A 27910-nucleotide genomic window follows, 5' to 3' on the forward strand; every position below is an offset into this window, starting at 1 on the left:
ATCCTACGGATCTGAAAGAATTGTAATTGCTTATCTACTGTTATTGGGGGCTTTTTTTAATCAAAAAGAATAAAAAAGATGTCACAGGATTGGAGATATTTTAACAGTTTTCCAATAAAAGAATAAAGTAGAGCCAGCACACTGTAGGCTAGTAAATTTGCTAGAATGTTATTAAAGGGATAGTTTGTGAACACTTAGATAAGGAAGCAGTGATTATAAAGTGCTAACATGGCTTCATCAAGAACAGGTTATGCCAAAGTAACCTAATTTCCTTTCCTGCCAAGGTTACTAGATTGGCAAATCAAAGGACCACAGATTTAGAGAGCTGAAAGGAACCATTGAGTCTAAATCTCTCCTTTTACAGATGAGGAACTGAGGTCAAAAGAGGTTAGTGACTTACCTAGGGTCACACAGTTAATAAGTATCTGAGATAATATTTGAGTCCAGTGTTTCTGGACCTAAATTTCAGAATTCTACACAAAATGTTATGCCCACAGAGATAATTTATCTAGATACCTGGTGGTAGGCAGCTAGATAGCTCAAGGGAGAGTTGGACTTGAAGTCAAAATCCAAATTCCACCTTATGACACTTAACAGCTGTGTGACCCTAGGCATGTGACTGAACCGCTCTCAGCCTCAGTTTTCTCATCTATAAAATGGGGATAACAATGAATAATAATTACCTCACAAACTTGTTGTTAGGATCAAATGAATCAATACATGTGAAATACTTTGCAAACCTAAAAGCATTATATAGATGCCAGCATATGACAAAAGGCTCTCATACTGTCCTAGTGAATCACTCTCTCATTCTGGACATTACTTCCCATGTTTTCATGACATTGCTTTGTTGCGGTTCTGCTCCTACCTGTCTGACTTGTTATCTCTTCTCAGTTCCTCTTGTAAGATCATCATCTATGTCCAACCCACTATGTGTGGGTATATTCCAGAATTGTGTCCTGAGCCCTCATCTCCTCTCTCTCTTAGTGATCTCATCAGTTTTCATAGATTCAACTATAATCTCTAATCAGAGGACCTTCAAGTCTATATATTTGTCCCTCATCTCTCTCTGAGATCTGGTCCCGCAATTCCAGTTGCTTGATGGACATCTTCACTAAGATGTCCCATAGACAGCTCCCAATCAACACGTTGAAAACAGAACTCATTAACATCTTTTCTCCTAAATTCACTCTTCTTTCCAATGACCCTATTTCAATGTAAGGCAACACCACTCCTCTTGTCACCTAGGCTCACAACCTAGGAGTCATCCTCTCCTCTTCACCCTCCTTCATCCTCATATCCCATAAGTTACCAAAGCTTACTGATTCATCCTCTCCAAAAACTCACACATCTGTCCCATTCTCTCTACTTATACAGCTACCACTTGAGCTCAGGCCTTTATCACCTCTCATCTGGACTACTTCCTAATTGGTCCCTCTCTAATTTGTTTTCCACAGATTTGCCAAATGGATTTCCCCAAGGTATAGGTCTGATCAAATCGAGCTCTTACTCAAAAGCCTTTAATGACTCCCTGTGAACTTGAGTATAAAACAGAAAATCCTCTGTTTTGGCATTAAAAGTTCTTTATAGCCTGGTTTCAGTCTCTTTTTGGTCTGATTACGTATCTCTCCTTCTCATGCGTTCTCTATTCAATCTGATGTACTTACTATTCCCCATACATAGAATTCTCTCTTCAAGTTCCTTTCTGCAGGTACTCTCCCCTCTCCCCATTAAGGACTAATACTCTTTCCCTCCTTATCTCTTTCTTAGTCCCTTCAAGGCTTAGCTCAAGAGGCATTTCCTGCTTTCTCAGATTAGTGCCCTTTTTATTATGTCTGATATATCCATATATACAATGCATGGATCTGTACAGATACATGTATATGCACATGTATACATGTATATACATGTATACTACATGTGATGCATATTTAATATTTACTTATCTATGTACTCATAAACAGAATGTAAGTTCCTTGACAGTAGAGACTTATTTCATTTTTGTCTTTGTATCCTTAGGACCTAGTATGATGCCTGGCACACAGTAAGCACTTAAACACTTGCTGACTTGAAGATCAAGAAAGGTAGAGGAAATCAGACATACAGCAGGATTTGGAACTAAGTTATCAGACCTCAAGAGTAGTAATTAAAAAGATAACTTCAATGTATAGGAAGGTATGTGAAATGTCTCAGGGATTTGTCCTTGATCCAGTGCCTTGCAACATTTTTTTTTTAAATCAATGACTTAAATGATGTTATGTTTATCAAATCTGAAGATGATCCAAGGCTGAGTGGGATAGCTAACACAGATGACAGAGTCAGACTCCAAATACACCTTGACATGGAAGAACAGTGGATGGGATCTTAGGACATCAAATGTAATAGGGATAACTAAAGTCTTAATTTAGTTTAAGGAATCAACTTCAGAGGTATCTAGTAGGGGTGAAGTCATTCATGTGAAAAAAAACTGAAGGTTTTAGTGTGCTACAAGTACAGCAGGACTCAGCAGTCCTAGGTAGCAGACAAAAGAGGCAAATAATCTTACACTGCATTGGCATTTAGCGCCCAGGATAAGAGAGGTGATTGACCCACTGTGCTCTGACCTGATGAGGCCACATTGGGAGTCCCGTGTTCAGTTATAGCAGCCACATCTCAGGAAAGGTACTGAAGAGAGGCAGTTCTAAGGAAGGTAGGCAGGATGAAAGACCTTGAGGTGATGCTATTAAAAAACTGGTTGGAGGAATGGCAGATATATAGCCTAGAGAAGATCTTGTGGGGCATAGGATAGCCATCTTCAAGTAACTGAAGGACCGTCATGACAAAAGAGGTCTGTGTCTTAGTCTCAGTCTGCTTACTTCCAGACGGCAGAATGTGGAGCAAAGTGTTGAAGTAGCAGAGAAACATATTTAATATGGATGTAGGGAAAACAAACTGGACAAAGATGGAAGGGGAGGAAGAGGATTTTCTGCTTCCCTGGAAGTCTCCAAGCAGAGGTAGAATGTTTAGATTAAATGCTTTGGGGGAGAGAAAGATGATTTTTGCTAACTGAAAATATATATAATTTTTTTTTAAATGGCTTCATGGGAAGGGGGAGGAGATCTCTTTTCTAGCTCAGAGATTCTGTGATCCCATGACCATCTGGAACGTTTCAGGGATCCCAGACCTTCCTTTCCTCCACTACTAAGTTCCCTAGCCAAAGTAGCAGTTGGGCACTAGATGGCAGTAGGTGGCACTTACTTCATTAGCTCTTCACTGGACACAGTCCTCTATTTGCCGCTACTGAGATCATTACCAATGTGACATTTGTAGGGGGTCTATTTTTTTTTCATAGCCCTGCTACATATTTTGATTTCAGCAGGGCAAAAACTATTTGTTCCAATTCTACACAGAAAAAATGAGAGGCCAAAATCTGAATTTGCCCAAGTCCACGGGGCGGGTAGCATAGGAAGTAGTGGAATCCCTATCTCAACTGACTCTCAAACCTCTTTCTTCCCAATATTCTATGAGTCTTCACTCAAGTTAAGGATCAGAAGAAAGTTTTGCTTGTTCCTAAAGCCTCTAGTTCTAGAACTCCCCTCTTTTTACCAGCCTCTCCCCCATAAACCCCACAAGCATTCTCCTTACCTAGGCCTTTCATGGCCTTCCTCAGGGCCTTGGCATCTGCTTCTGGGTCAAAATTTGGGGCTGGACGTACTGTTCCCTTGAGCTAGAAGAAGCAAGAGAGAGCTGAGTGGGATGTTGAAAGGCCCCCCACCGGGGCCCTAGAATAGGAGGAGGGGGTTTCCCAGCAAATGCTGGGCCAAGCAACTGGCAGGAGGAAGGGAGTGGGGAATAGGAGCACAGCAAACAGACCCTGCTCTTCTGGCAGGCAGACAGAGAAAGAGACCACTATGGCTCAGGGCAGCAGTGCATTTCCAATGGTGTTCTTGAAAAAGCAAAGAATTCCAGGTGATAGAGGCTGTCTGAAGTTTTGGATTATGTGGAATCAGAAAATGCACTAGAAAGGGACCTTGGAGATACCAAATTCAAATCCCTCATTTTACAGGTGAGAAAACTTGCTCAAGGTTCATACAGTTGGTCAATGTCAAAGTCAACAGTGGAACTTGGGTCTCCTGACTACCTGTCTAGTAACTCTTCTAGCTGTTAAGGTCAGAGTAATGCAAGCTCCTCTGGGATCAGCCTTTCAGCTCTCTCTCCCTGGTCTCCCTTAGTCCAGTTCCTTGCCCAAGTTACCTTTTCCCTTTCAGAGGCATCTCTAGACCCCAACCCCACCTGATAGGGAAAGAAGGGGAGTCAGCATTGGGGTAATGATTTACTTTAAATATCCCGAGCCTACTCACACCTCCTTACATCGATATATAAAGGAGCCTCATTATAGAGTCACAAATTCTCAGGGACCCACGGCAGTGTGCCCAAGCCAGTTTGATCTCTGCTCTCATGCATCAAAGCCCCAGCCACTGGCAGTGGGCTGACAAAGGCTTTTTAGAAGAATTAGTCCATCTTGTTTCCGCAATCCCTGTTAGTAGTTAATAGCTTCCCCAAAACCTTCCAGCCCATTCAGTTAAGGGGATGATGCAGGAATTTCAGCGCCACCACCACTTGGAAGAAAAGGAAGTCTTAGTGTTTGTCCCAGCACCTCCCATTGACCAGGAGGAGTCTGGAGCGAGAAAAGGAGAAGGTGGAAGCCAGCTGTCAGAGAGGAAAAGCCGTGTGGTCCAGGGTGCAAGCAGGAAAGGGAGGGTGGGGGCACGGGTCTGACCTCCACTCGGGCCACTGCACTAAGTTCCCACATCTGATAGGCCACCTTCGCTGCCTCTGGGAAGAACTGGCCTGCAGCACTGGAACGGAGGGGATGGGGGGAGGAAGAGGACAGGTATGGTGAGGAAAGACTGGGACCCATCAATCAAATGCACTCCAGCCCCCTTCCCCGAAGTGCACACAGGATGCTGAGCCCTCTCGCTTCATTTTCAAGCAACTTCAGTCTCCTTCCTTCAAGGTCATTTAAGCAGGCTTGAAATACTCTACCTTATCCCCCAAAAGACTTACGGGAACCTCATTTTATGCAAACCCAATAGAGAAAAATTCAGATTAAACCAAGAGAGAAATTTAGATTTATCCTTTAACAAAATAATTCACCGAGGGGAGGGGGGACACTTTAGACAATAACCCTCCATCATGTTTAAAACAGGCCAATTTAAAAACTGTCAGCTTAGGAACTGAATGCATAAAGGGAGGTTGACATACATAGTCAGCTACTTAGGTATTGTTTCATTCCATAAGGAGTTCATCTTTACTCACCCTGGGGAAGGAAGCAGGTGGCTATTTCCAACACTGTGAGAGAAAGAAGATACCCTCCTACCCCCACAGCACCTTCCCTCTCTATAGCCTACCACTGGAGGCTTTTCCCTGCTCTAGCCAGGTTTAGAGAACCTTGTTTAAGGATATCCTCATTGGGAAAGTCTCTCTTGCTTTGCTGGGTGAAGGCCTGATTCCTCAGTCCATGGCAAGCCCACACAGATCCAGCATGGCAGGTGATTCTCACCCAACTTAGTATCTACTTCGGGAGTTACTACAGGACTCTGAATACAACATGCACTCGGGGAAGGTGTGCTAACTAAGCTGACATCAAGTCCAGTACATACTCCAGGGCTGAGTTTTAGGGAACTAGAGGGTTCATTCTTATATCTACAGACACAGCTGGGGTCACCACAGTCATACTCAGCATGGTATCCATATGTACAGTCACAGAAATCTAATCGCACACATTGGCACCTGTACTGTGTGTGTGTGTGTGCGTCTTTCTCTCTCTCTCTCTTTCACATCATATGACTTACTCATGATTTGACTACCTGTCATGTAGTCAGCTGAGAATTATGTGCAGGAATTCCCTCCGCAAAAAAGGACAATATAGTCACAGATAAGTAGATTCTAGGGAGTTAACTAAGGCCCATGGAGGGTAAGTAACATGTTCACAGTCACAAGGCTAGCAAGTGTCAGAGACAGGATTTGAATTCAGGTCTTCCTGACTCCAAGTTCAGCACTGTTTCCTATACCACAAGATCTTCCTTCCCTCTCTCTCCTCCACATACACAGTAAGCACTTAGGTATTTGTTTAATTGACTGCATATGCAGCCATACAGAGATAAGAATGTTTGACTCTTGGCCTTTCTTCAAATAGCTAGCTTGGTCTTCCCATATACACTGGTGGGTTCTTTCTTGCATTTAAGACTCTTCTCACTGGCATACTGAACTCCATTACATCATTCTGGATTCCCCCCCCCAGTGTTGGGGTCTCCAGGTACAAGGATCACCCAAAAATATGGGCTATGGGGAACATAGGGAAAGAAGGTTCAGCTCAGTCCAAAAGCCTGAGTTGTTAAGAGTCCTAGCCTTGGGAAGTGTTAGGAAAACAGTACACATGTGTACAAACATACACAGAAAAATCACACATTATGGAGAGATAGAACTCACCTCAGGTCACTAAAATATCCTTACTCCTCTCCCCCTTTGCCCCCTATCAGTGTCACATGGACCTTGAACCTTCTTCCAATAAACTCTCTCATTTTCCACTCTCCCCACTTGGGGTGTGAGGTAAAAGAAAAGAGGGACCAGCATGGCTTGACCCTCCCCACTTTCAGGACCTGCTGTGGCCTCTTCTCCTGGCTCTGATCCTACAAGGGCTGGGTCATTCTCTCCCCTCCAGAAGAAGGGTACAGATGGTGACTTACTCATCATCCCCACCACACAATTTCAGCAGGGCTTTTTTGTACTCTCCAGACGTGTCATTCTAGGAAGAGAGAAAGAGTGGGGAACATTAGATTAGCCTTCAGCTCCCCCAGCTGGCATCACCTTTCCAAGCAATGGGTGTCTAGGCTCAATCATGAGTTCATCCTCAGTTGATGTGGAGATGTCCTCAAAACACCAACGGAGTAGGGCAAAATGAAATGAATACTCTTGTTCATTGTGGGGTACTGAGTGTGGGAAGGGGGAGCAACAGGGAGCACACAAACCAGTAGAGACACTCCAATCGCTTCATAAATCACTTTCCAATATTCCTGCTTTCACCTTGATCTTGACCTCCAACCCCCACCTCCCCACTTCTCAGCCACAGTGCTCTTTGGCAGTCAGCCCTAGACATGCCCAAGGTCACAAAGCACTTCCCCTTTCTGGGGCATTGGTTTCCTCTTCTGTAGGATAAGACAGTTAACTAGTCTGTAAAGTTTGTTCTCAATGCTACTGCCCTCTCCCTGTTGATGATATTCAAATTATCCCGTACATAACTGCAAGCTGTCTCCCTCATAGACTATAAGTTCCTTGAGGGCAAAGACTGTTTTTTTGCCTTTCTTTGTATCCTTGGCACTTAGCACATAGTAGGTGCTTTAAAAAATTCTCGTTGGCTGACTTCTAGCCCTAAAGTTCTGTGATGGACTAATCCTTGGTAGAGGATGGGACAATCTAGCTGAGGGATACAAGCATTTTTAGAAACCTAATAGTACCCTTTCATGTCACCAAAATGCCATCTTCTTTATATCTGTCCCTATCTTTAAGTCCCCTGACTTGACCAGGATTCTCCTTAGACCTCTAAGAGACTTATGGCTCTGGGTACTTTTAAGATGTCTCTCACATATGCAATGTCATGGGACCCACTGTGGTTGGGCCCCTTCATGACCCCTTGATTCAACCTTCTCAGGCTTGGAATAAATGATCAGTCCTTCCCAATCCCCTCTATGCCAAGCCTTTGCTCACCTTAATCATGCTGTAAAGTGACTTCTCATATTTGGTCCGGAAGATCTCCCTTATATCAAGCATGTCCAATTCACTTCGGGAGACCATGATGCGGATCAAGGTGTTGTCCCGAGTTCCCAGGCCCTGGAAAAGACATGGGGCGGGGGAGTGGAGGGTGGTGCAGGGAGGGAGAGGGGGGAAAGGAAACACTTGGTCATCCTCCATCTGGCCAGGATCTATAGAGAGAAGATGCCCCATATAGCCCTTTAGTCCCAGGGGTAAGAGACAGTAGGATCTGATTCAATTCATCTTTTCTGAGTGCCTACGATATACAAAGCTGAAAACCGCCAGTTCAGGCAATGGGATCCTGCCCTCAGTTTCCATTCTTCAATACCACCCCTGGGTCCATCACTCACCTTCATGGCTTTAAAGAGCCTTTCTGCAAAATACTCTGCAGTGCTCCGGATACACTTTACTGGGAAAAGGGAAAAGCGATTGAGTAAGGTTAAAACACAGCCACTGAACCAACCCACAAGACCTAAACTTAGAAATCAAAGTATGATGGAATCAGAAGGGACCCTGAACCAACCTCTTCATTTTACAGAAGAGGAGACTGAGACCTAGCTGGAGAGATGTGACTTACTCAGGGTCACTCAGTAAATCAACAGCATAGCTGTCAGGTCTTCTGAGTTCTAGTCTAGGGATTTTTAATCATACCAGCTATCCACAGCTTTCCCTCAGGCACTCCCTTCAAGAGTTTAATTGTTGTTCAGTCATTTTTCAATTGTTTCCTACTCTTCATGACCACATTTGGGGTTTTCTTGGCAAAGATACGGAAGTGGTCTGTCATTTCCTCTTTCAGCTCATTGTACAGATGAAGAAACTGAAGCAAACAGGGTTAAGTGACTTGCCCAGGGTCACACAGCTAGCAAGTGTCTGAGGCTGGATTTGAACTTATCTTTCTGACTCCAGGGCCAGTGCACTATCCACAGCCCCATCTAACTGCCCCAAACTCCGGAAATGCAAATCTCAAACATCATCATCTGGGGAAACCCTTCCCTAACCAGGAAAACAAGCTCTGTTCCCTCCCTCCAAAATCACATATAGAACCTAAAAAGCAAAAGGACAGGTCTAATGAAAATCCAACAGCAAATCCAAACAGAAATGCAATGAGCTAGGTATTTCTCTCCTGGTCCCTTTTGGTTTTCAGGAAGAGGACTGTTTACTATAGATATTAGGGTTTTTTGAAGCAAGGCTGTTGAATCAAGGGTTCTCTGAATCTAGGCTATGGACATGATGGTTCTCTGAACTTAGTCTCACAAACATTGGGAAGAGAAAGTATGGAGAGACTGAAGGAAGGGGATATATTGGGAGAAACGGGAACAAGACCAACAGCAATGTTTTAAAAGGCTTATTTCTTGAAAGTCACTGGCCCAGGAACTCAAAGAGCAGAATCCCTATCATCCTTCTCCAGAGGGCCTAGCTGAGAGAACCATAAGCCACCATTTCAATAGTCCCATGGAAGACAATGGGAAGAGGGGAAAGGATGGGATGTCAGGACTTACCGACAGCTAACATTAGCTTCTCAAAGTCCCCAGACAGCTCTCCTCGGATGCTGGCCTCAATAGGAATCCCTGTAGTCTTCAGATATTCATCAAACACTGAATATAGAAGATAAGGATATCAGGCAGGGACATATGGTGAAGCTGATAGACAACAGTCTCTGTTGTAGGAAAGTCAAGGCTAGTGTTCTAGAGAGGCGATGAAAGGGCTATATTGCTGCTTAACAAGAACATGCTAGCTAGTATTTTGGTGGGGAATATATAATTATCTATACACATACCCCACCTATTAAAAAAAAAACAAAAAACACAACAAAATTAAAAAAAAAAACACGACCAAAGTAGTAACCAAAAAAGAGATTGAGCCCAAAGGATTAGTGAGAGAAAAAAGAACAAAGATGTATATTCCTCAGGGCAGCTGTGGTGCTTGCTCCGGGTTGCTGGCTAAGAGGGTTCTAGGACCCTGGGCTCACCCAGCCTCAGATGCTGTTTACTTCGGTTTCCCAAGATGTAGATGAACTGGGCCTCGTCAGTTCCCCACTTCAGTTCCCCAGCTTCATACAGGTCCTGTAGGGGCAGGGAAAACTTCTTCATGCCAGGAAATGCTTTACTGACCCCTCATGGGCAGGATATGACTATCGATCAACCTCAGAGAAAGGCCAAGGAAGGGGACTGTGTGGCTGGGGAAGTCTCAAGCCAAATCACTGGTGCTGTTTCCCTGCCAGCAAGCTAGGAAATCATATTAACCACGCCCCTTCACCTCCCCCTCCACTCCTCCACAAATAAGTAGGTCAGTTAAGGGCTTCAAGGTCCTCAAAAATGAAAGCCTGATTCTGTGCCCTGACCATTCTCCAAATAAAGTTGGCCATGGACTCTCCAAAGCACACTGGAGGCATTTCTCCTATGTGGGAGTGTCTGAGACATATGACATATTTCATGGGCCCCTCCCAGCTCCACCTTGCACTCTGGATTTCCTGAAGGCTGAGATTCCTAGGCCTAGGGGTCCCCCAACAGTATAAGCTTCTAGCACAAAAGGGGAACAGAGCTCATCTTGACCAGGGAGAACAGACCAGCTGGAAGGTTAGCTGGAAAACATTGTGGGAGGTAGGAATTTTCAGAAACCACAACTTTCTTTCTCCCCATTATGGAAGGGGAAAGAAGGGAATGAGTGTTTAAATAGCACCTATGTGCCAAGCACTTTTTACAAATATTATCTTATTGATCCTCATAACAATCCTATAAGACAGATACTATTATTATCCCCATTTAATATTTGAGGAAACTGAGGCAAACAGAGATTAAGTGACTTGTCTAGGAAACACAGCTAGTAAGAATCTGAGGTTAAATCTGAACTCAGGTCTTCCTGACTCCTGACCCAGCAGTTTACCTACTGCTCTATCTACTCTAGTTATTTCAGTGAACTATTAACCCCTGCACAACCAGAAAGGAAAGTCTCTGGGACACAAGTAGAGTGGATGGAACTGAAATAGGAGGTACTGAGAGCCTCAATGATACGGGACAATTCTCTTTTTTGCAGAAGGATGATTCACAGTATAGGCTGAGGGATGGCCCTTGATCCAACTCTACCACAGGTTTTCCTTTACCTTGACGTCTTGTGCAACCAGGTCCTCACTCACTATGTCATCTTCCTCCCGGGTTCCCTGTAGCAGAGAGACACAAGAGACACCTTCTTCAGGAACCTGCTGACATCCTAGAGGCAAGAGGGAGGTCAGGACACAAGGGAGGCTGGAAAAGTGGCTTGGATAGTGGGAGTAGTAACCATGCTCATTCCAGGGCAAATTTAACTTGCTATATCTTCCTTTACTATTCCTACTCTGAGAGTTGAGCCCCTGAGTGAAATGATCTTAGCTTTTTGAACCACAGCAATCAAGGGGAGACATAGTCTTCTCTTATGGGCTACTACTTTCATATCCCTCAGGGTGTCAGCAGCCATGAGGGATCTTCTGCAGGCATCATCTCAGGCTCCAGATCCTTTCCCTATCCCATCTTCATCAGACACATCCATAGGTACTAAAGGGCTTACCTCTCCCTTGCAGGAGGATCTACATTTTAACAATCATCTTAATTCCAAAGTAGGTGTTTTAGCATGACCTCACTGGGGTCTAAGGTCATACATAAGTAGTTTCTCAGAGGGGATCAAGGATTCATGTGGCTGTCTCTGCCGTTCCTACTAAGAGCCCACATTCTACTGTGCTTTCTTTGCAAAGTCTTTTCCTCCTAAGTGACTGCAGGGTTTTTATCTCCATTTTACAGATGAGAAAACTGAAACTCAAGAGATTTGCCCAACATTACATGAGCTAATAAATGCCAAAACTAGTATTCTTTGCACTATAATCCGTCCACTATGTCAGTGTCTCAAATTTGTCTGTTTTAGATTAGCTTTTCTGAGAATGGACATGGAGAAGGTCTTTCCCTATGTTAAGAAATGCCTGTTTTTCCAGGGCCCAGAATGAGGCCAAGGGAAAACAGCACACACGTGGAAGCACTGGATTTGGTATCTTAGCCTTACTAATTCTTATTTTCCAATATCATCAGGAAGCAACTCAAGACAGAACAGAAGCACCAGTGGCTCAGATCAAAGAGAAAGTTCCAACCAGACAACTGTCTAGTTGAAGCCCTGATGTCCTCAAGAACTGCTGGGAATGAATGAATGAATGAATGAATGAATGAATGAATGAGAAGAAAAGTGGGGAAAACTGAATTTGAACCCCTTTCACCCTGTGGGGAGGATGAGAAGGGGTGGGGATGCCCCAGGAGCCAGAGAAGGGCAGGAGAATACAAGCAAGGACTTGTATTCATAGTGGGCAGTGTGTGTTGAATGTCCTTGTGAATGTGCAAGTATGTGTCAATGTGCATAGGAATGTATGTATGTGCACGTGTGTGCAAATGTGTGTGCTTTATGAATGTATGTGAGTGTATGAATGTATATGAGTATGTGTGTAAATGTATTTGTATGTAAATGCATGAATATGTACAAATGTGTAAATGTGTTTGTGAATGTGCATGTGTGTAAGAATACACATGAGTACATTTGTGCATGTGTGTAAGTATGTTTGTGCATGTGTAAATGTGAGCGTGTATGTCTATGTGAGTGTGTATAAATGTGTATAAGCATGTGCAAATGTTTTGGTGAATGTGTGTATGTTAATGTGGGTAAACATATGTGAATGTATGTATGTGTGTGAGTGTACGTGCGTCTATGTACTCCAGGGAGAGGCCCTGCTGGCACTAAGTCAAAGAACATTCAGCAGGAAATGGGTGCATGACAAAATGCACGTGCCCACATCTGCAAAGAACAGGAAGCAAGAGGGAAAGATGAGAAAGAACAAAAAAAGAATCTGTTTCTCAATAAAACAGCATGAACAACTTTCCCTGAAGAACAAAGCAGAGACGTGCAGGCATGGCATCCGCAATGACATCACATTCACAGTGAGCTTTAAAGTTTGCAAGGTGTACTACCTCATTTAATCCTTACAACCCTGACAGGAGCCATGTTTTTCCCATTTTACAGATGGATGAATGTGGGGCAAACAGAGGTTAAATGCCTTGCCACAAATGTCTAAGTCAGGATTGGAACTCAGGGCTTCCTAACTCTACACCCAGTGCTCTGTTCACTGTACCCTAAGGGATGACATAGGAAAAAGAAGAAAGCCTCAATCCAAGGAACTAGTGTCTCTCCAACATGGAGTCAGGGGATAAGTCCAGAGATGAATACCCATCACCAGCCTGCCATTACCTGGAGCAAGACCACAAGCATCTTCTTGAAGTGACCAGAGGTGTCACCAATAATATCTTCCTCCAGATTTCGTTCATACGCTGGAAGGAAGGAGCAATAGCTTTAGCTTTTCCAGCCTCCAGGAAATTCCCCTAAGAAGTTGGGACCTGCTTCTCCCATCAGCAAACAGGTGTCTCCAAGTACACTTTAAGCTTTTACTTGCTTATCCACCACTTCCTTAAGGTATATCCTCTGCCCAAACTGGCAAGATCAGTCTTCTTAGTGTCCCCCAGAATGGATTCCATCCTCTGGCCCTTCACTCACATTGTTCCCCCACCTTTCCCTTTCTCGGGTCCAACTAAACCCCACCCATACTTCATCAAAACCCAACTCAAGTGCCCCATCTCTCCCCCACCTCCACCCCACCTGAGGTCCACACTGTTCTCTCCCTTCTGAATGAACAACTATGACTCTTACTCTCTGTGCTCATAGCAACAGCTCATATTTATGTAGGAAAAAACTTCCTTCACAAAAGCCCTTTGAGGATGCAGTATGAATATATAAAGGTAGTTTGGGGAGGAGGTCACAGAAGGTGGCATTCTAGGGGAGTTTGGAAGGAAGAAAGGGATTCAAAGAGGCATAGGTGAGGAGAGAGAACATTGCAGGTAGGGGTAGGGGCAGCCAGCACAAAAGCACAGAGACAAGAGATTGAGTGCCACGTAACCCCAAAAAGGCTAATTTGGCTGGAGTACAGAGTAAATGAAGGCTAGAAAAATCAGTTGGAGCCAGGTTATTAAGGGGTTTTAAAGGCCAAACAGAGTTTATACTTGATACTAATAACAGGGAAACAATTTTGATCCTAACAATGGGGAAACAATGGAGTTTATTGGCTGGGAAAAGTGACAGGGTCAGACCTTTACTTTAGGAAAATCATTTTGGCAGCTCTGTAAAAAGGATGGATTAGACAAGGGAAGGACTTGAGGTCAGGGGACTGATTAAGAGGCTATAGGAACAGTCCATCAAGGAGGAGATAAGGGCCTGAACCAGGGTGGTGGCCACAGGAGTGGTGTCTTCAAACACACCATTGGTCACGAGATTCTAAGCCTTTATAGCTAGGTCTGACTTGTTAGTACTTGACCTCTGCTGCCATAGGCTTTAGAAGCTAAAGGTCACCTGTATGCTACTTCCTGATGAATCAAAAAAGGATTTTTTTCCAGAGAATATTTAATACGATAGACAATAAGTATAAGTGGTAATGTTGCCAAATGCATAGAGAGCCTTGAGTTCAAGTTATGCTGACTGTGTGACCTGGACAGGTCCCTAAGCCTTTCAGGGCTCTTGGAAACTCCTAAGGAAGGAAAGGTGCTGGCCTGTACCAGAAGAGGTATTTTCCAGAGGTTCCCTAAGTCAGTGAAACCACAGGTCCAGTCTCTGTCTCCTATGTAATAAATGTACTTCAGTTGGTTGTTACAGGCAGTGAGAGAGACAGGCAGAGGGAGGAGGGAGATGGGGGACCGTGAGAAGTGGGAAGGAAGGGAAATATATGAAACATCTGCATGCACAGGTGAACTTGTACTATGGGTGCATGGACTTGTGGCCAATGCCCCCTAGAACAGGTCCTCAAAAAAGGTGTTGCTCAATTCTAACAGCCCTTCTCACCATCCTTGTAGGCTTCCACTAGCTGGTGGATCTGCTGGTTGGTTCGGGAGGCCAGGATCTCAATCAGGCATTTCTCATCTGTCCCAATGCCCTAGATGAAAGGACAAACCCAGTGAGAGGCAGAGGTTGGGGGTTATGGAGAAGACTGTCACCAGGTTGCGCCATCTTTCAACCCAATGGAACCTTAGAGATTAGCCAGAGTTAGTCCCAGTTCAGTGGTAGCAAAGGGTCATACACTGGCCACAGACTTTCCTGGCTCTCCCTACTTCAAGACTTAGGGATCCCATGTCACTTCAACCCCCTTTTTCTATTCAATAAACTCCAGTGGGTCCCTATTACTTCTAGGATCAAATGAAGAATCCTCTGTTTGGCTTCATAATTCAGCCCTGCTGGTGTCTGCAATCTTTTTTCACCTTCCCTCATGCTATTCTTCATTTTGGTGATGCTGGCCTCCTTCATGATTCTCTCAAAACACTCCATATCTCCTACCTCCATGAATTTTCCAACCCCATGCCTGGAATTCTCTTTCTCCTCATCTCCTCCTTGGTTTTCCTGGCTTCTTTCAAATCTCAACTAAAATCCTACCTTCTACAGGAAGTCTCTCTCAGTCCCCCTCTGAAGTTATTGCCAACTTATTCTTTATAATCTTGTTTATATAAGGTTGTTTACATGTTATCTTCTTGCCCATTAGATTATAAGCTCCTTAAAGGCTGGCTCTGTCTTTGTCTTTCTTTGTATCCTTGGAGCTTAGTGCAATGCCTGTGCTAAAGGCATATAACTGATGCTTAATAAATGCTTGTTGACCTTTTTTTAAAGCAGAACTTGATAACAGTTATCTCCCACTGTTCTGTTCCAACCAGATCAGTCTCCTCACCATCATGTAATGATGCAGATAGGAGAAAGGACTTTAGTGATCAATTAATACAAACCCCTTAACTTGGGGAAATTGCAGTCCAGAGAGATGCAAATTGTCCAAGGGCAGACAGTTAATTAGTAGAAAGAAGACAGTAGAATACAGGTCTTCTAACTCCAACATTTTATCTATTTTTCTACACTGCTTCTCATCTTACAGATGAGAAAACTGAGGCTCAGAGACATTCAGGCATTCTTGCCTCTGGACCTTTTCTTCTGCTGCTTCCCCTGGCTAAAATGCACATCACCTTTCTCATCTTTTCCTCCCAAAAGCCTCTGTCAAATTCTATTTCCTTCCTTCATGTATCATTCTTTTACAATCACCTTCTCTGGTGATCTCCCTTTCCTGTACCACTCCCTTGCTATTTTGCATATCCTCCCTCAAATGTCTTTTTTCTCTAGATTTCAACATCTTATTTTCTCAAACTATCCTGTGAGCCCTCAACGACCAGGGCTCAATGCCCTGTGGGGAATGCTTGGCAAATGTCCGTTCACCAATCACACAGTCACCCTACCCCCAACCACAACCTCTTACTGAGATAGCATCTTTAATTTCCTTGGCATCAAAGTAGGCGAGAGGCCTCATCAGGCCCACGATCAGTCGCTCAAACTTTCCTGTCAGCTCATACTTCAGATCATCAATAAGGTCCTGTGAGCAGAGCAGGGACACAAAGAGGTTTGGGGCTGGAAAGGGAAACACAGACTCCCTTGGGGGGGGGGGGTGTTTTAAGGTAGCATTTTCAAGAAGTGGTTTGGGGATGGAGGCAGCAGGGGAATCTCAGTCTCTTCATCCCCACCCCCAGAGCTCTGGTGGGATGGGGTACCTTGCCATAGAGGGATTTGTAGCTCTGACAGATTTCTTGTCGCTGCTTGTTGCTCCGAGAGGTGATCAACTCCAATATGGCTTCTTTGTCACTGCCTGCAGGGGGAACAGCCTGTCACTTTGGCCATGACCCTACATATATTCTTTCCTCCAAATACCCGCCAAAGATCATGTCTCAGCTGCTCCCCCCATTCCCCTGCTTCAAGACCCCAAACCCTAAGAGTGGAGAAGGCAGGCTAAATACATATACAGAGTCTGCCACAGAAAGACACACACTCACACACACACACACACACACACATATCATCATATCACAGAGCAACAGAACCAGATAAAAGCTTACAGAGCCTCTGGTTCACCCTTTCTCATTTTACAGGAGAGAGTAAAGTCCAAAGAGAAGGAACTTGTTCAGTCATATAGCACGTCAATGACAGAAACAAGATGGGAACCCAGGCAGTCAGAATCCTGGGTCTACTTCCACTACATCAGGTGGAAATCTCTTCCCATGCCCCAAAATGACTTTGGCCTACCCCCAGGTCTGAGGTTTCCCCTTCAATCCTCTATGCCACTTAACAACCTCCCCTCTACTCCCCTTGGCCCAACACTGACCGAAGCCCTTCATGGCTGTGTACAGGGCCTCAGCATCCCGGTTGGAATCAAAGTCAGCATAGTCTGTGATGGAGCCTCGGTATCTATTGCCCTGTCAAGAGGAGAACAAAGAGGGTAAATTAAAGAGGAAAGGACATAGCAGGGGCTTCTGTGCCTGTCAGTTTCAGCAAGCTTTCCCCAGTACCATGACCCAGTCCCACCAAGACAAGGACATCCCAGGAAGAGATCATCCTCTCATAGCACAGTGAGGAGTTCAGCATCCTGACAGGGAGAGCCTTAACCATCAGGTGCTATAATGGACCCACAGAAGAGAAAGGGAGTGTCTGAATAAGGCCAGTAATCAGTACATGTTTGATGATTAGCTCAGGTAATTCACCTTGGTGTTAATGAAGCCTAAGTCAGAATTCACACAAATCTTCCATAGCCACATGCTGACCACTCCACCACACCTCATCCCCTCTGACTCCTCTGGAAAACAAGTGAAGTGGTTTACACAGAGTGCTAAGCCAGAGCACAGGGATGACTTGGGGCACATCCATTTCCCCTGCTAATGACCCAACTCCAAGAGTAGATGAGTGATGCCTGGGGCAAGTCAGAAATGCTATCCCTGCAGAGGTTTCTATCCCACAAGCAGGATACACATGAACCAAGGAAAGGGTAAGGAGAAGAGTTCTGAGAAGGGACGGAGGTGCGTTTTATTATTTGATCAAAAAACGGCCCTGTGGATGTTAATGCCAAGGTCCCACCATGGCCTAGTATAGTATCTGTGGCCATGTGTAATTCTGTTCCTTAGGTCTCTCATAGAGGATGCCCATCAATTGGGGAATGGCCTACCAAGTGGTGGTATATGATTGTGATGGAATACAATTGTGCTGTAAGAAATGATGAGCAGGATGCTCTCAGAAAAACCTGAATAGACTTACATGAACTGATGCAAAGTGAAATAAGCAGAATCTGGAGAACGTTGTATACAGTTACAATAACATTGTGCAAAGATCAACTATGATAAACTTAGCAATTCTCAGCAACACCATGATCCAAGACAATTCCAAAAGACTCATGGTGGAAAATGCTAACCATTTCCAGACAAAGAACGGATAGAACATAAATGTAGGTCAAAAGATACTTTTTCTCAAACTTTATTTTTCTTGGTTTCTTTTGGCTGTTTTCTTTCACAACATGACAAATATAAATGCTTTGCATGACTGCACATCTACATTAAACTGCTTGCCTCTCAAGGAGGGAGAGAAAGAAGGGAGGGTTAGAATTTGGAACTCAAAATTTTAAATTCAAAATGTTAAAAATTGCTTTTTACAAGTAATTGGGGAAAAATAAAATATTAAATTAAATGTTTAGGATCTATCATAGCCTGGACTCAGAAAGGGCAACTTCTACCCTTCCAGAGCACTAGCACCAGGGATGCTAGATCCATCATCCCCATCTGAAACCACTACTCAGACTGCACTCTAGGCCACTGAACCTCATAGGTTTGCTGTAAAGAAAACATGATAATATGAATTATCATCTAGCCTCCTCTCCTCATGTTAAAGAGAAGGAAACTAAGACCCAGACGTTTCCCATAGCAGGGAATCTTAACCTGGGGTTAATGAACTTTTAAAAACAACACTATATTAACTGTGCTTCATAATAATTTGCTGCCTCTGCAATTTGATGTATTTTATGCATTTAAAAACAGGATTCTGAGAGTCTATAGGTTTCACTGGATTACCAGAGGGGTCCAACTCATTCACCCACACAAAGGTTCTACCTTACTGTAGAGTCTTAGCCTGAGCTAAGGACTAACCTTTGTAGGTTTTGGATACTACTGACCTTTGATTCCTCATCTATGGAAAGAGGCTATGAATTGTCCTACCTACCTTGTTTAGTTCAAAATATTAATATTTTGAAAATATTAATTTAATATTACATATATTTATAAACAATTATATGTAATTATTATTTTAATCTATATAAATTATGACATAATTTATATGTAACATATAATATTATAATTATATAGAATTCAAATAATTTGAAAATATTAAGCAACTATCTTAGGCTCCTTCAGGTCAGTCAGTAAACATTTATTAAGCACCTACCAGGTGCAAGGCATTGTGCTAAGGGCTGGGATACAAAGACAGGCAAAGAGCATGCAGCTAACTTCCTGGCCTTCTCTGGCAGCTGAAAGGATTTCTTAGTGAGAAGTGAGCTTCATTCAGAAAGACACCTTATGGGCTGGTCTGAAGGAGCTCACAGTCTAATGGGGGAAGACAAGATGCAAACAACTAGGCACTAATAATATAGATACAGGATGAATAGCAAGTAATCAACAAAGGGAAGGTACCAGACCTAAGGCTGACTGGGAAAAGCTTCTTGTGGAAGGTAGGATTTTAGTTGGGACTTGAAGGAAGCCAGGGAAGGCAGAAAGGGGGAGACGAGGTGGTAGAGCATTCCAAGCCTGGGGGACAGTCCAAGAAAATATCTGGAGCTGGGAGATGGAGAGTTTTGTTCAAGGAACAATACGGAGGCCAGTGTTACTGGCCTTGAAGAGTACATGAGGGGATTGAGGTAGATGTTGAAAGGTGTAAAAGCACTGGAGAAGTGTGTGCATGTGGGGGTGGGGGGAGGGTTGGTGATGGTGGTAGAGATATGAAGGGCTTTGAATTCCATCCAAATAGAGGATTTTATGTGATTCAAGATGTGAAAGGGAGCTTTAAGAAGCCTAAGTCCAGAATGAGGCAACTCATGGTCCTTATCATGCCTGCGTAGAAGCCACTGTTTCATTCCTGTCCCCATATTAGAAAAAGCACTGACCAGCTAGAGGCATGATAAAGGGAAGGCCTCAGAGCCAGGAAGACCTGGGTTCGAATCCTGCCACTGACACATACTAGCTGCATGATCTTAGGCAAGTTATTTAATCTAGTGTTTTAGTCAATTTTCTAAGAGTGCAAGTTAGAAGGTGCTAAGCTGTATTGGTGGAGGCAGTTTCTAATGTGAGAGCTGCCTATATCAGTGAAAATACAAGTCTAGGTCCTCTCCCTGTTGATAAGCTCAAGAACAGCAGAAGGACAAAAAGAAGCCATGTTATACATGAGTGTCAGTTGCAGGAACCAGGGATATTTAGTCTCGAGAAGGCCAGGCTTGGGGGGAGTCAGAATTGCTGTCTTCTAGCTTTTGAAGTATTTCCTCGCATAGAAGACTTGTTCTGTATACGCCCAGAAGACAGAACAAGGAGCAACGGGGAGATACTGCACAGGGGTAGATCTTGGCACAACAGAAAGAAAGTAGAGTCGTTCAAAAGTAAGATAAGCTACCTCGCTGGGTAGCAGATCTCCAGTCACTAGAAGTTTTCAAACAGAGACTGGATAACCAATTGTTTGGAATGTTGTAGAAGAGACTCCTGCTCAGGTACCGGCTGAACAAGATACCCTGGGAGACTTCTTCTTGCTCTAACGGTCTGAGAGACTCTGAATCACTGGTATTAGGTTATTACTTGGAACCCTTAGAACTTACATTCTCTACTCCTACAGAATGGCCAGAGGAAGCACAAAGAATGACTGGTAACTGTCTCAGCCAGACTGCCTCACAAAGGTGTGCTGCCTACTTTAGGACATTTGAGGACAAGTTGGCTAGTTCCACGGTGGGAGGGAAGGCAAAGGAATCTCTGAGATGGACCAGGTCTGAAAGCACAATGGGTCTGGTTCAGTAAGGAATTGGATGTGCACCAGCTTGACACCACTGATAAGGATCAGGGCTTCAGAGAGTAATGGGCAGCAGGGGATGCCAGGAAACAGATAGGAGTGTGGGAGTGAGGCAAGGAAGGCCAAAGGTACCATGTCTAGGTTTGCAGCAGAGTTTCTCTAGGGGCCTCTGGGGAATGGAGACAGCCAAACTGAGACATCCTGGACTGTCCCCAACGGGGTCCCAGGAGCAGGGTCTCTCTTACGCTGCCTCTGCATTGCCCCCTGAGGGCTTGGGTCATAGAGGGCAGGGAGGGAAACTGGAAGGGTGAGTGGCTATGAGGTAAGGAAAGGAAAAACAAATTGAGAAAGAAAGCGTTCAAAAAAGTGGGGAAAAAACTCCCTGATGCAGCAGAGTTCAGAGACCATGCCATGGAAAGCTTATACAGGGGCAGCGATGGGCAAAGAGGGAAGAGGAGAGAAGTCGTACCATAATATCTATATGGCACTTTCGAATTTTATAATTTATTATTTCATTTGATCCTCTCAAAAATTCTGAGTTCTATCATTATCCCCATTTTACAGAGGAAGAAACTAGAGCCAAGAGAGGCTAAATGACTTAGCCAGGGTTACACAATTAGTGTCTGAGGAAGAGTGCAAGCAAATTTCCTGCAGTTTCCCAAGAATCCCTTACACCCTCCTTTCTCACTATCCTCCCCCCCAAAACACTCATATCCATGCTTATTTCCCTAGTCAAAATACTATTCATCCTTTAGGAGTGTGCTTGTCCTTTGTTGCTGAAGAAGACCATGCCATCAGAGAAATAATGACAAGATTTGCACTTGACTTTGTTTTTGAGTCAGGGAGGGCTGTGCAGCTCACCAGCCTCACTTCTCCTCCAGAATCATCTGAATCCAATGACCAGATATTCATCAGGATGACTGGAGATGACCCAGGATGAGGCAATTGGGGGTAAGTGACTTGCCCAAGGTCACACAGCTAGTGAGTGTCAAGTGTCTGAGGTAAGATTTGAACTCAGGTCTTCCTGACTCCTGCACTGGTGCTCTATCCACTGTACCACCTAGCTGCCCCTCCTTTAGGTGTACCTCCTCCAAGAAGACCTTCCCCTGTCTTATTCCCAGCCCACAGTGTGTCCTGCTGAATGAAGCTCACTTCTCTCTGTTTAGGCCTCAACAGACAAAGAAATCCTTTCAGCTGGTGAGGGAAAGCCAGGAGACCAACTGCATGCTGAAGAATATTACCAGAACAGTTTCTGCACTGGGTGCAGAAGCCCTACAAGCTTTCTCATCCCACTCTTTCTCATTTGATGTCAGCATTTTCACAAGAAGCAAATGCCTGGGGAGAGGTTTTTCTTTTTTGTTGGTTGTGGGTTTTTTTTTAAGTTTTATCATTGCATTTTGTCTGTAGTGATTTCCCTTTAATCCATTTCCCCACTGGTTCCACTCCAGTAAAACTCAACATCAATCCACACAAGCACTGGTTGACAGTACATGCAGCATTCTACATATAGAGTTCTCACCTCTTTATGGAGAAGAAAGTGTTTCCTTCTAGGTCCTCTAGAACTGAGACTATTCATTATAATTCATCAGTGTTCTACTACCTTCAGTGATGGTATCCTTAATATAGTGGTACGTAATGTTCTTTAAAAAAATTTTTAAATTCAGTTTTACTTTCACTAAAATCCACATTCTCTTGCTCCCACTTTTCCCCCCAACTACCCACACAGACATACTCTCCAGTCTGTCCTCTGAGTCTATCACTTCTCTCTCTGAAGACAGGTAGCATATTTCATAATAAACACAATTCTAAAATTGTGGTTGGTCCCTGTGTTGATCACAATTCTTTAGTCTTTCAAAGTTGTCTTTACAATATTGTTGCGACTACATAAAATGTTCTCCTGGTTTCACCTACTTCATTCTTCAGTAGTTCACAGGAGTCTCCCTACAATTTTCAGAAACCATTATATATGGTTTCAGCACAATAGTATATCATATATTCTTTCTCAATAACATATAAAAATTTTTTTAAATTTTGAGTTCAAATTCTCTCTCTCCTCCTCCATCCTTGCGAAGGCAAGTAATTTCATATGTACAGGCACAGTCATGCAAAACATATTTCCATATTAACCATGTTACAAAAGAAAGCACAAACTAAAAGTAAGAAAAATAGTTGTAAAAAAGAATTATGTTTCAATCTGCACTCATTTCTCTAAAGGTGGACAGAATTTTTCATCGAAGTCCTTTGGAATTGTCTTGCACCTTTGTATTGCTGAGAACAGCTAAGTCGCAGGTGATCAAAGTTACAATATTGCCCTTACTGTGTATTCCTGATTCTGCTTACTTCTCTTTGAATCAGTTCATATACATCTTTCTGAAAACATCCTGCTCATCATTTCTTATAGCACAATAGTATTCCATCACAATCATATACCAGTGTGTTCAGTCATTCCTTAACCGATGGGCATCCCTCAATGTCCAATTCTTTGTTACCACAAAGAGTTATTATAAATATTCTTGTACATATATGTCCTTTTCCTTTGATCTCTTTGGAATAGACTTAATAAGGGTATTGTTGGATCCAAGGGTAGTTTCCCTACTTCTCTCTTTTAATTAGGTCTAATTCTGCTTTTGCTTTATCTGAAATCATAATTGCTACTCTTGCTTTTTTTCACCTCCAAGGTCTGCTGCTAGCATTGTTAGGTCACAGTCTGCACTGCACTCATGCTGACCATCCCAGGGTAACAGACCCTTCCTGTTAACCTCCTACGTTGTCTTGGGCTAGGAAATTATTTCACCCTGACCTTTGGTTGGTTCTGCCACTCCAGAAATTGATTTGAGGTATTTTGTTAAAGTTGTTTGGAGGAGAAGTTAGGAGAGTTGAATTCTTGCCTCTACTCTACCATCTTGGCTTGGCCTCTTATATAGCATACATTCTTACAGTACGATAGTATACCATCACATCCATATACTACAACTTTTTCAGTCATTTGTATTGAGGATTTCCCCCCAGTCACAGCTGGTGGAAGGAATTTTTTTCCCTCTATCTTTTTCTTCTTCTTTTCCAATGTCCTTCTATGATTCACCATCACATAGTAAGGTCACTGGTAAAAACCCACTGCCCCAGTACATTTAATGGGATTAGAGTCTAGACAGTAAGTGACACTGGAAAGTACAATGAGCTGGGTGTCAGGAGTAATGGTGTCAGGAGGCTTAGCTTCTGGTCCTGGCTCTGTAACTACCTTACCACGTGAACAAAGGAAAATCATTCTCTTTTCTGTGAGCCTCAGTTTCTTCCTCTTTAAAATGAGGACTGGACTAGATTCCATTTAGTTCTAAATCTGTTTCCAGAAAAGAGAGGCTGGTGCATTTTTAAATCTACTTTGTACATCTGATCCTACATCCAGTCATATCTCATGCCAAAAACTTGGGCACAGTAATTGCCAGTTTCTTTCCCAATCCTGGTCTCTCTATAGTGTCCTGTGAAAGCCAATTCACAGCTAGCATGTTTGGAGAAGGAATATTTCAGAGAAAGCATTGATGATGATGGAGATGATGATAAATAATGGATAGAGTTTTAGGCCTGGATTCAGGAATATCCAAGTTCAAATCCTGCCTCAGACACTAGTTGTATGACCCTGGGCAAGTCCCTTAACTTCTGTATTCTTCAGTTGCCTCAGTTATAAAATGGGGATAATAAAAGTATCTACCTTCCAGGGTTGTAGTAAGGATCAAATGGGGTAACGTTTGTAAAGTGCTTCATAAATCTTAAGTTGTTATATAAATGCCAGCTATTATTATTAAAATTATTGTAATGATAAACTCATATTTCTAAAACATTTTTTGGTTAATAAAGCTTTTTTCTTTACATCAACTCCCTATTATCTCTTAGTGTCAAATATATACCCTGGGCTTTTAAAGCCCTTCAAACCCTGGATCCAATCTACCTTTCCAGCCTCATTCTACACCGACCTCCTTCACACACCCTGAGGCCCAGACAAACCAGCCTTCTTGTCATGCCTCACACATGACACTCCATCCCCCATTTCTTCCTCTTTAACTTATTTCTCTTAGAGGCAGGTGGTGTACAGTGAATAAAACTCAGGGCCTTGAGGCAAGAAGATCTAAATTAAAATCTGGCCTTAGACACTGGCTATGCAATCCTAGGCAAATCACTTAACCTCTTGTTTGCTTCAGTTGCCTATGGAGATAATAATAGCACCTACCTCATAAGGTTGTAGTGAGAATTTCTCAATAAACATTTATCAAGTGCCAATTATGCGTCAGGCCCTGTGCTAAGCGCTGGGATACAAAAAGAGGCAAAAGACAGTCCCTGCCCTCAAGGAGTTTACAATTTAATGGTATAGTGTTTGTAATGCTTGTAAAATGCTTAGCACAGTGCCTGGAACTTAAACCTTTTCCTTCCTTCCTAGCTTAGTGGGAACTATGAGCCCTAATAGCCCTACAAGGAATCTCTAAGCCAGGGTGGGGAACCTGTGGCCTCAAGGTCACATGTGGTCCTCTAGGTCCTTAAGTGTGGCCCTTCGACTGAATCCAAATTTCACAGAACAAATCTCCTTAATAAAAGGATTTGTTCTCTAAAATGTGGACTCAGTCAAAAGGCCTCATCTGAGGCCCTAGAAGGCCACATGTGACCTTGAGGATGCAGGTTGCCCAGCCCTGCTTTAAGCAGAAGGTTCTAGGCACTAATACTAACAGCATGGTCGATAAAAAGCTTTCCATGTCTGGCACAGGGTAAGGCAGAACAGAACATGCAAGGGGAGATGCTCAGCTGTTGGCAGACAATGCCGGGTGAAACGATGCCCTCTGAGCTCCTTGAAAAGTATCCTGACAGTGGGTATGTGCCTTCCCACCCATCTCTGACCAGAAAGGTAGTTAGATTGCACGTAATACAAAAGGAAGGAAGATAATGAATTCTTCTTCAGGGTACCACTGCCCTTTCTGGAACTTCTCACCCTCAACAGCAGCCTCATACCCACAGAAGTACACAACTCAGGGAGCTCTGCAGACAGAAACATACACACAGAGGGCAAACTCCTGGCCTGGAGCCCTGTGAGCAAACAGCTTGGAATTGTCTCTGGACACGGGGATGGGGGGAGGATTGGGGGGAGGAGTACGGGGTAAGGGGGTGAAGACATGCTAAACTTGGCTTTTCATCACCTCCAGAAAGAACACATGCACTTCCTCTTGCCTCTCTTCTAAGATACTAATAGCTACACAGTTAAGTCACATTTAGTCAAAGTTATTTTCTGTGGGCAGCATGAGGTATCAGGAGGGGTACCATCTCTGTTTAGGGCATTAAGGGCAGGTATAGACTAAAAACAGAGTCCAGTTTTGTCCTGCTCAGAGATTCCAGTTATTGAACATCTTTGCAAAGTCTATTCTTGGCCAAGGCTTTGGTCCCCTGGTTTCCCAAAGAACCATCTTCCTAACTCCAATTTGTCTCTACTACAGGCTGGCCTCAGTCTTCCTTGGACATCTAAACAGCTTCTCTAGAACTAAATCTTCTACCCTCTATGTCCCCTTGGGTGCCTTGGTTAGAAGACCAAGGCCAGCACTAGCTGGTCAAAAGGCACAAGAGCTGGGTTTTTAGCCCACGGGCAGGTGCAGACTTCCTGCACACAGATGACAATCATCTTTAACACTTGCACAAGGCCTCAGTATTTCCCTTCCCAGCAGAGCTGGGACTAGAGTCAGATTTTTTTTTTTTTTTTGACCAGTTGATGCCCTTCCCACTGTGCCAGACTGCTTCAGGTTTCCAGATCAGAATGGAGCATATGGCTGGACAGCACCCTACACTCCTCCTAATAAATGTTTACCTTCATCTCTATTTACTAAAGCCAAAGGGAATCCACCCCCACCTCCCTAAACACGCCATTCAAGTTATATCACAGCCTTTAGCTCCCAAGGAAAAGAACTAGGGTTCCCTCCTATTTTTTTTACTCCCTTCAAATAGGACACAACTTTTAGGCACCTTTCAGGCAAGGTCCTTTCTCTCTCTGAGTCACTTTGACCACAGTCCTGGTTGATATATAAATAGACAAATTCCCAGCATGTCTCTTCTCTGGCCCATATTACCCTGACTTTCGTTTTCCTTAAATGCCCTGGAACAGTGAATGCCAGCCCACGTAATCTTAAGTCTGCCTCACTTATAGGTATCACTTCTACTCCAGAAAGATCTGTTCCCATCCAGTGACCAATGAGGCCCAAGCTGCCACTCTCCTGGGCTCTTTCTCCATTATTCTCTCCTTGGCCTGCCTTATTTTTTTAAAATAGCTTTTTATTGACATCTGTGGTTCTTATATAGACATTTCCCCTTGTTTCCTTCCCCCACTTTGAGAGCTATCTTTCAAAAAAAAATTTTTTTAAAGAGAAAGAAAGGAAAAAAAATTCAGCACAACGAGTCAACATATCAAAAAAATCTGACAGTATATTCAACATTCCACACCTATAGACCTCCATCGCTTTAAACTAGGATTGGAGGGAGAAAGAAGCATCTTCTTGCATCTGTCCTTTGGGAACAATTATTCCTCTGAATCCTTCAATATCCAGTTTTGATTGTTTTACGGTTGTTCTTTCAAGTTATATTGTTGTTGTCCTTGTGTATGCCATTTTCTGGGCTGTGCTTACTTTGCTTTATATCAATTCATGTCCTTCCACGATTCTATTTTTAACAGCACAGTAATATTCTACTCCATTCACACATCACAGTTTGTTTAGCCATCTCCCTAGCCTTGCTTCTACTTTCTCCTTGTGGAGCCTACATCTTAGAATCCATTGAATCTTCCAGACCAGGGCTGGAACTGAAGAGATATGAAGGATTTCTGGATGGTGGTAACTTCCTTAAGCTTCTCAAGGGAGAGAGCTACTGTCTTTGCTAAGAAGGTTCTAGAAGACACCGGCTGCTTGTACTCTTTCCTTAAGCCTGGCAATAGGCTGGAGTGGAAAGGTAGAGGAGACACCAGGAACTCAATTTACTGAACACAGCTTATGAAAAAAGAAAAAAAGAAAAATAAATATCGATAGATAAGGTCTGAGGTAGATGCTACCTTTAAGGCATTGATTACCTAGTGGGGTAAGTGAGAGATGCTTACCAACGCTTAATACTTGCCCAGGGTGCAATAAGATTCAGATATGTCTAAGTGAGGAACTCTATCCTCATTGAG

The 27910-nt window shown here is 43.4% G+C and overlaps 1 protein-coding gene across 2 annotated transcripts in view; it reads right to left on the reverse strand.

Annotated features, from left to right (window-relative positions):
- Nucleotides 1–27910, reverse strand: part of ANXA6 (annexin A6) — a 58611-nt gene that overhangs the window by 15975 nt on the left and 14726 nt on the right. For both annotated transcript variants that reach the window (XM_072630752.1, XM_072630753.1), the window contains exons 3-15: nt 17027–17117; nt 16419–16513; nt 16130–16243; nt 14683–14773; nt 13045–13124; nt 10892–10948; nt 9761–9854; nt 9291–9386; nt 8142–8200; nt 7747–7869; nt 6729–6787; nt 4760–4838; nt 3625–3706 (exon numbers count right to left, since the gene is read on the reverse strand). In XM_072630752.1, the coding sequence (XP_072486853.1) occupies nt 3625–3706; nt 4760–4838; nt 6729–6787; nt 7747–7869; nt 8142–8200; nt 9291–9386; nt 9761–9854; nt 10892–10948; nt 13045–13124; nt 14683–14773; nt 16130–16243; nt 16419–16513; nt 17027–17117 (1120 nt within the window). The remainder of the gene's footprint in view (nt 1–3624; nt 3707–4759; nt 4839–6728; nt 6788–7746; nt 7870–8141; nt 8201–9290; nt 9387–9760; nt 9855–10891; nt 10949–13044; nt 13125–14682; nt 14774–16129; nt 16244–16418; nt 16514–17026; nt 17118–27910) is intronic.

Source organism: Notamacropus eugenii, chromosome 1 (assembly GCF_028372415.1).
Source record: "Notamacropus eugenii isolate mMacEug1 chromosome 1, mMacEug1.pri_v2, whole genome shotgun sequence".
Classification (NCBI taxonomy): Eukaryota; Metazoa; Chordata; class Mammalia; order Diprotodontia; family Macropodidae; genus Notamacropus; species Notamacropus eugenii.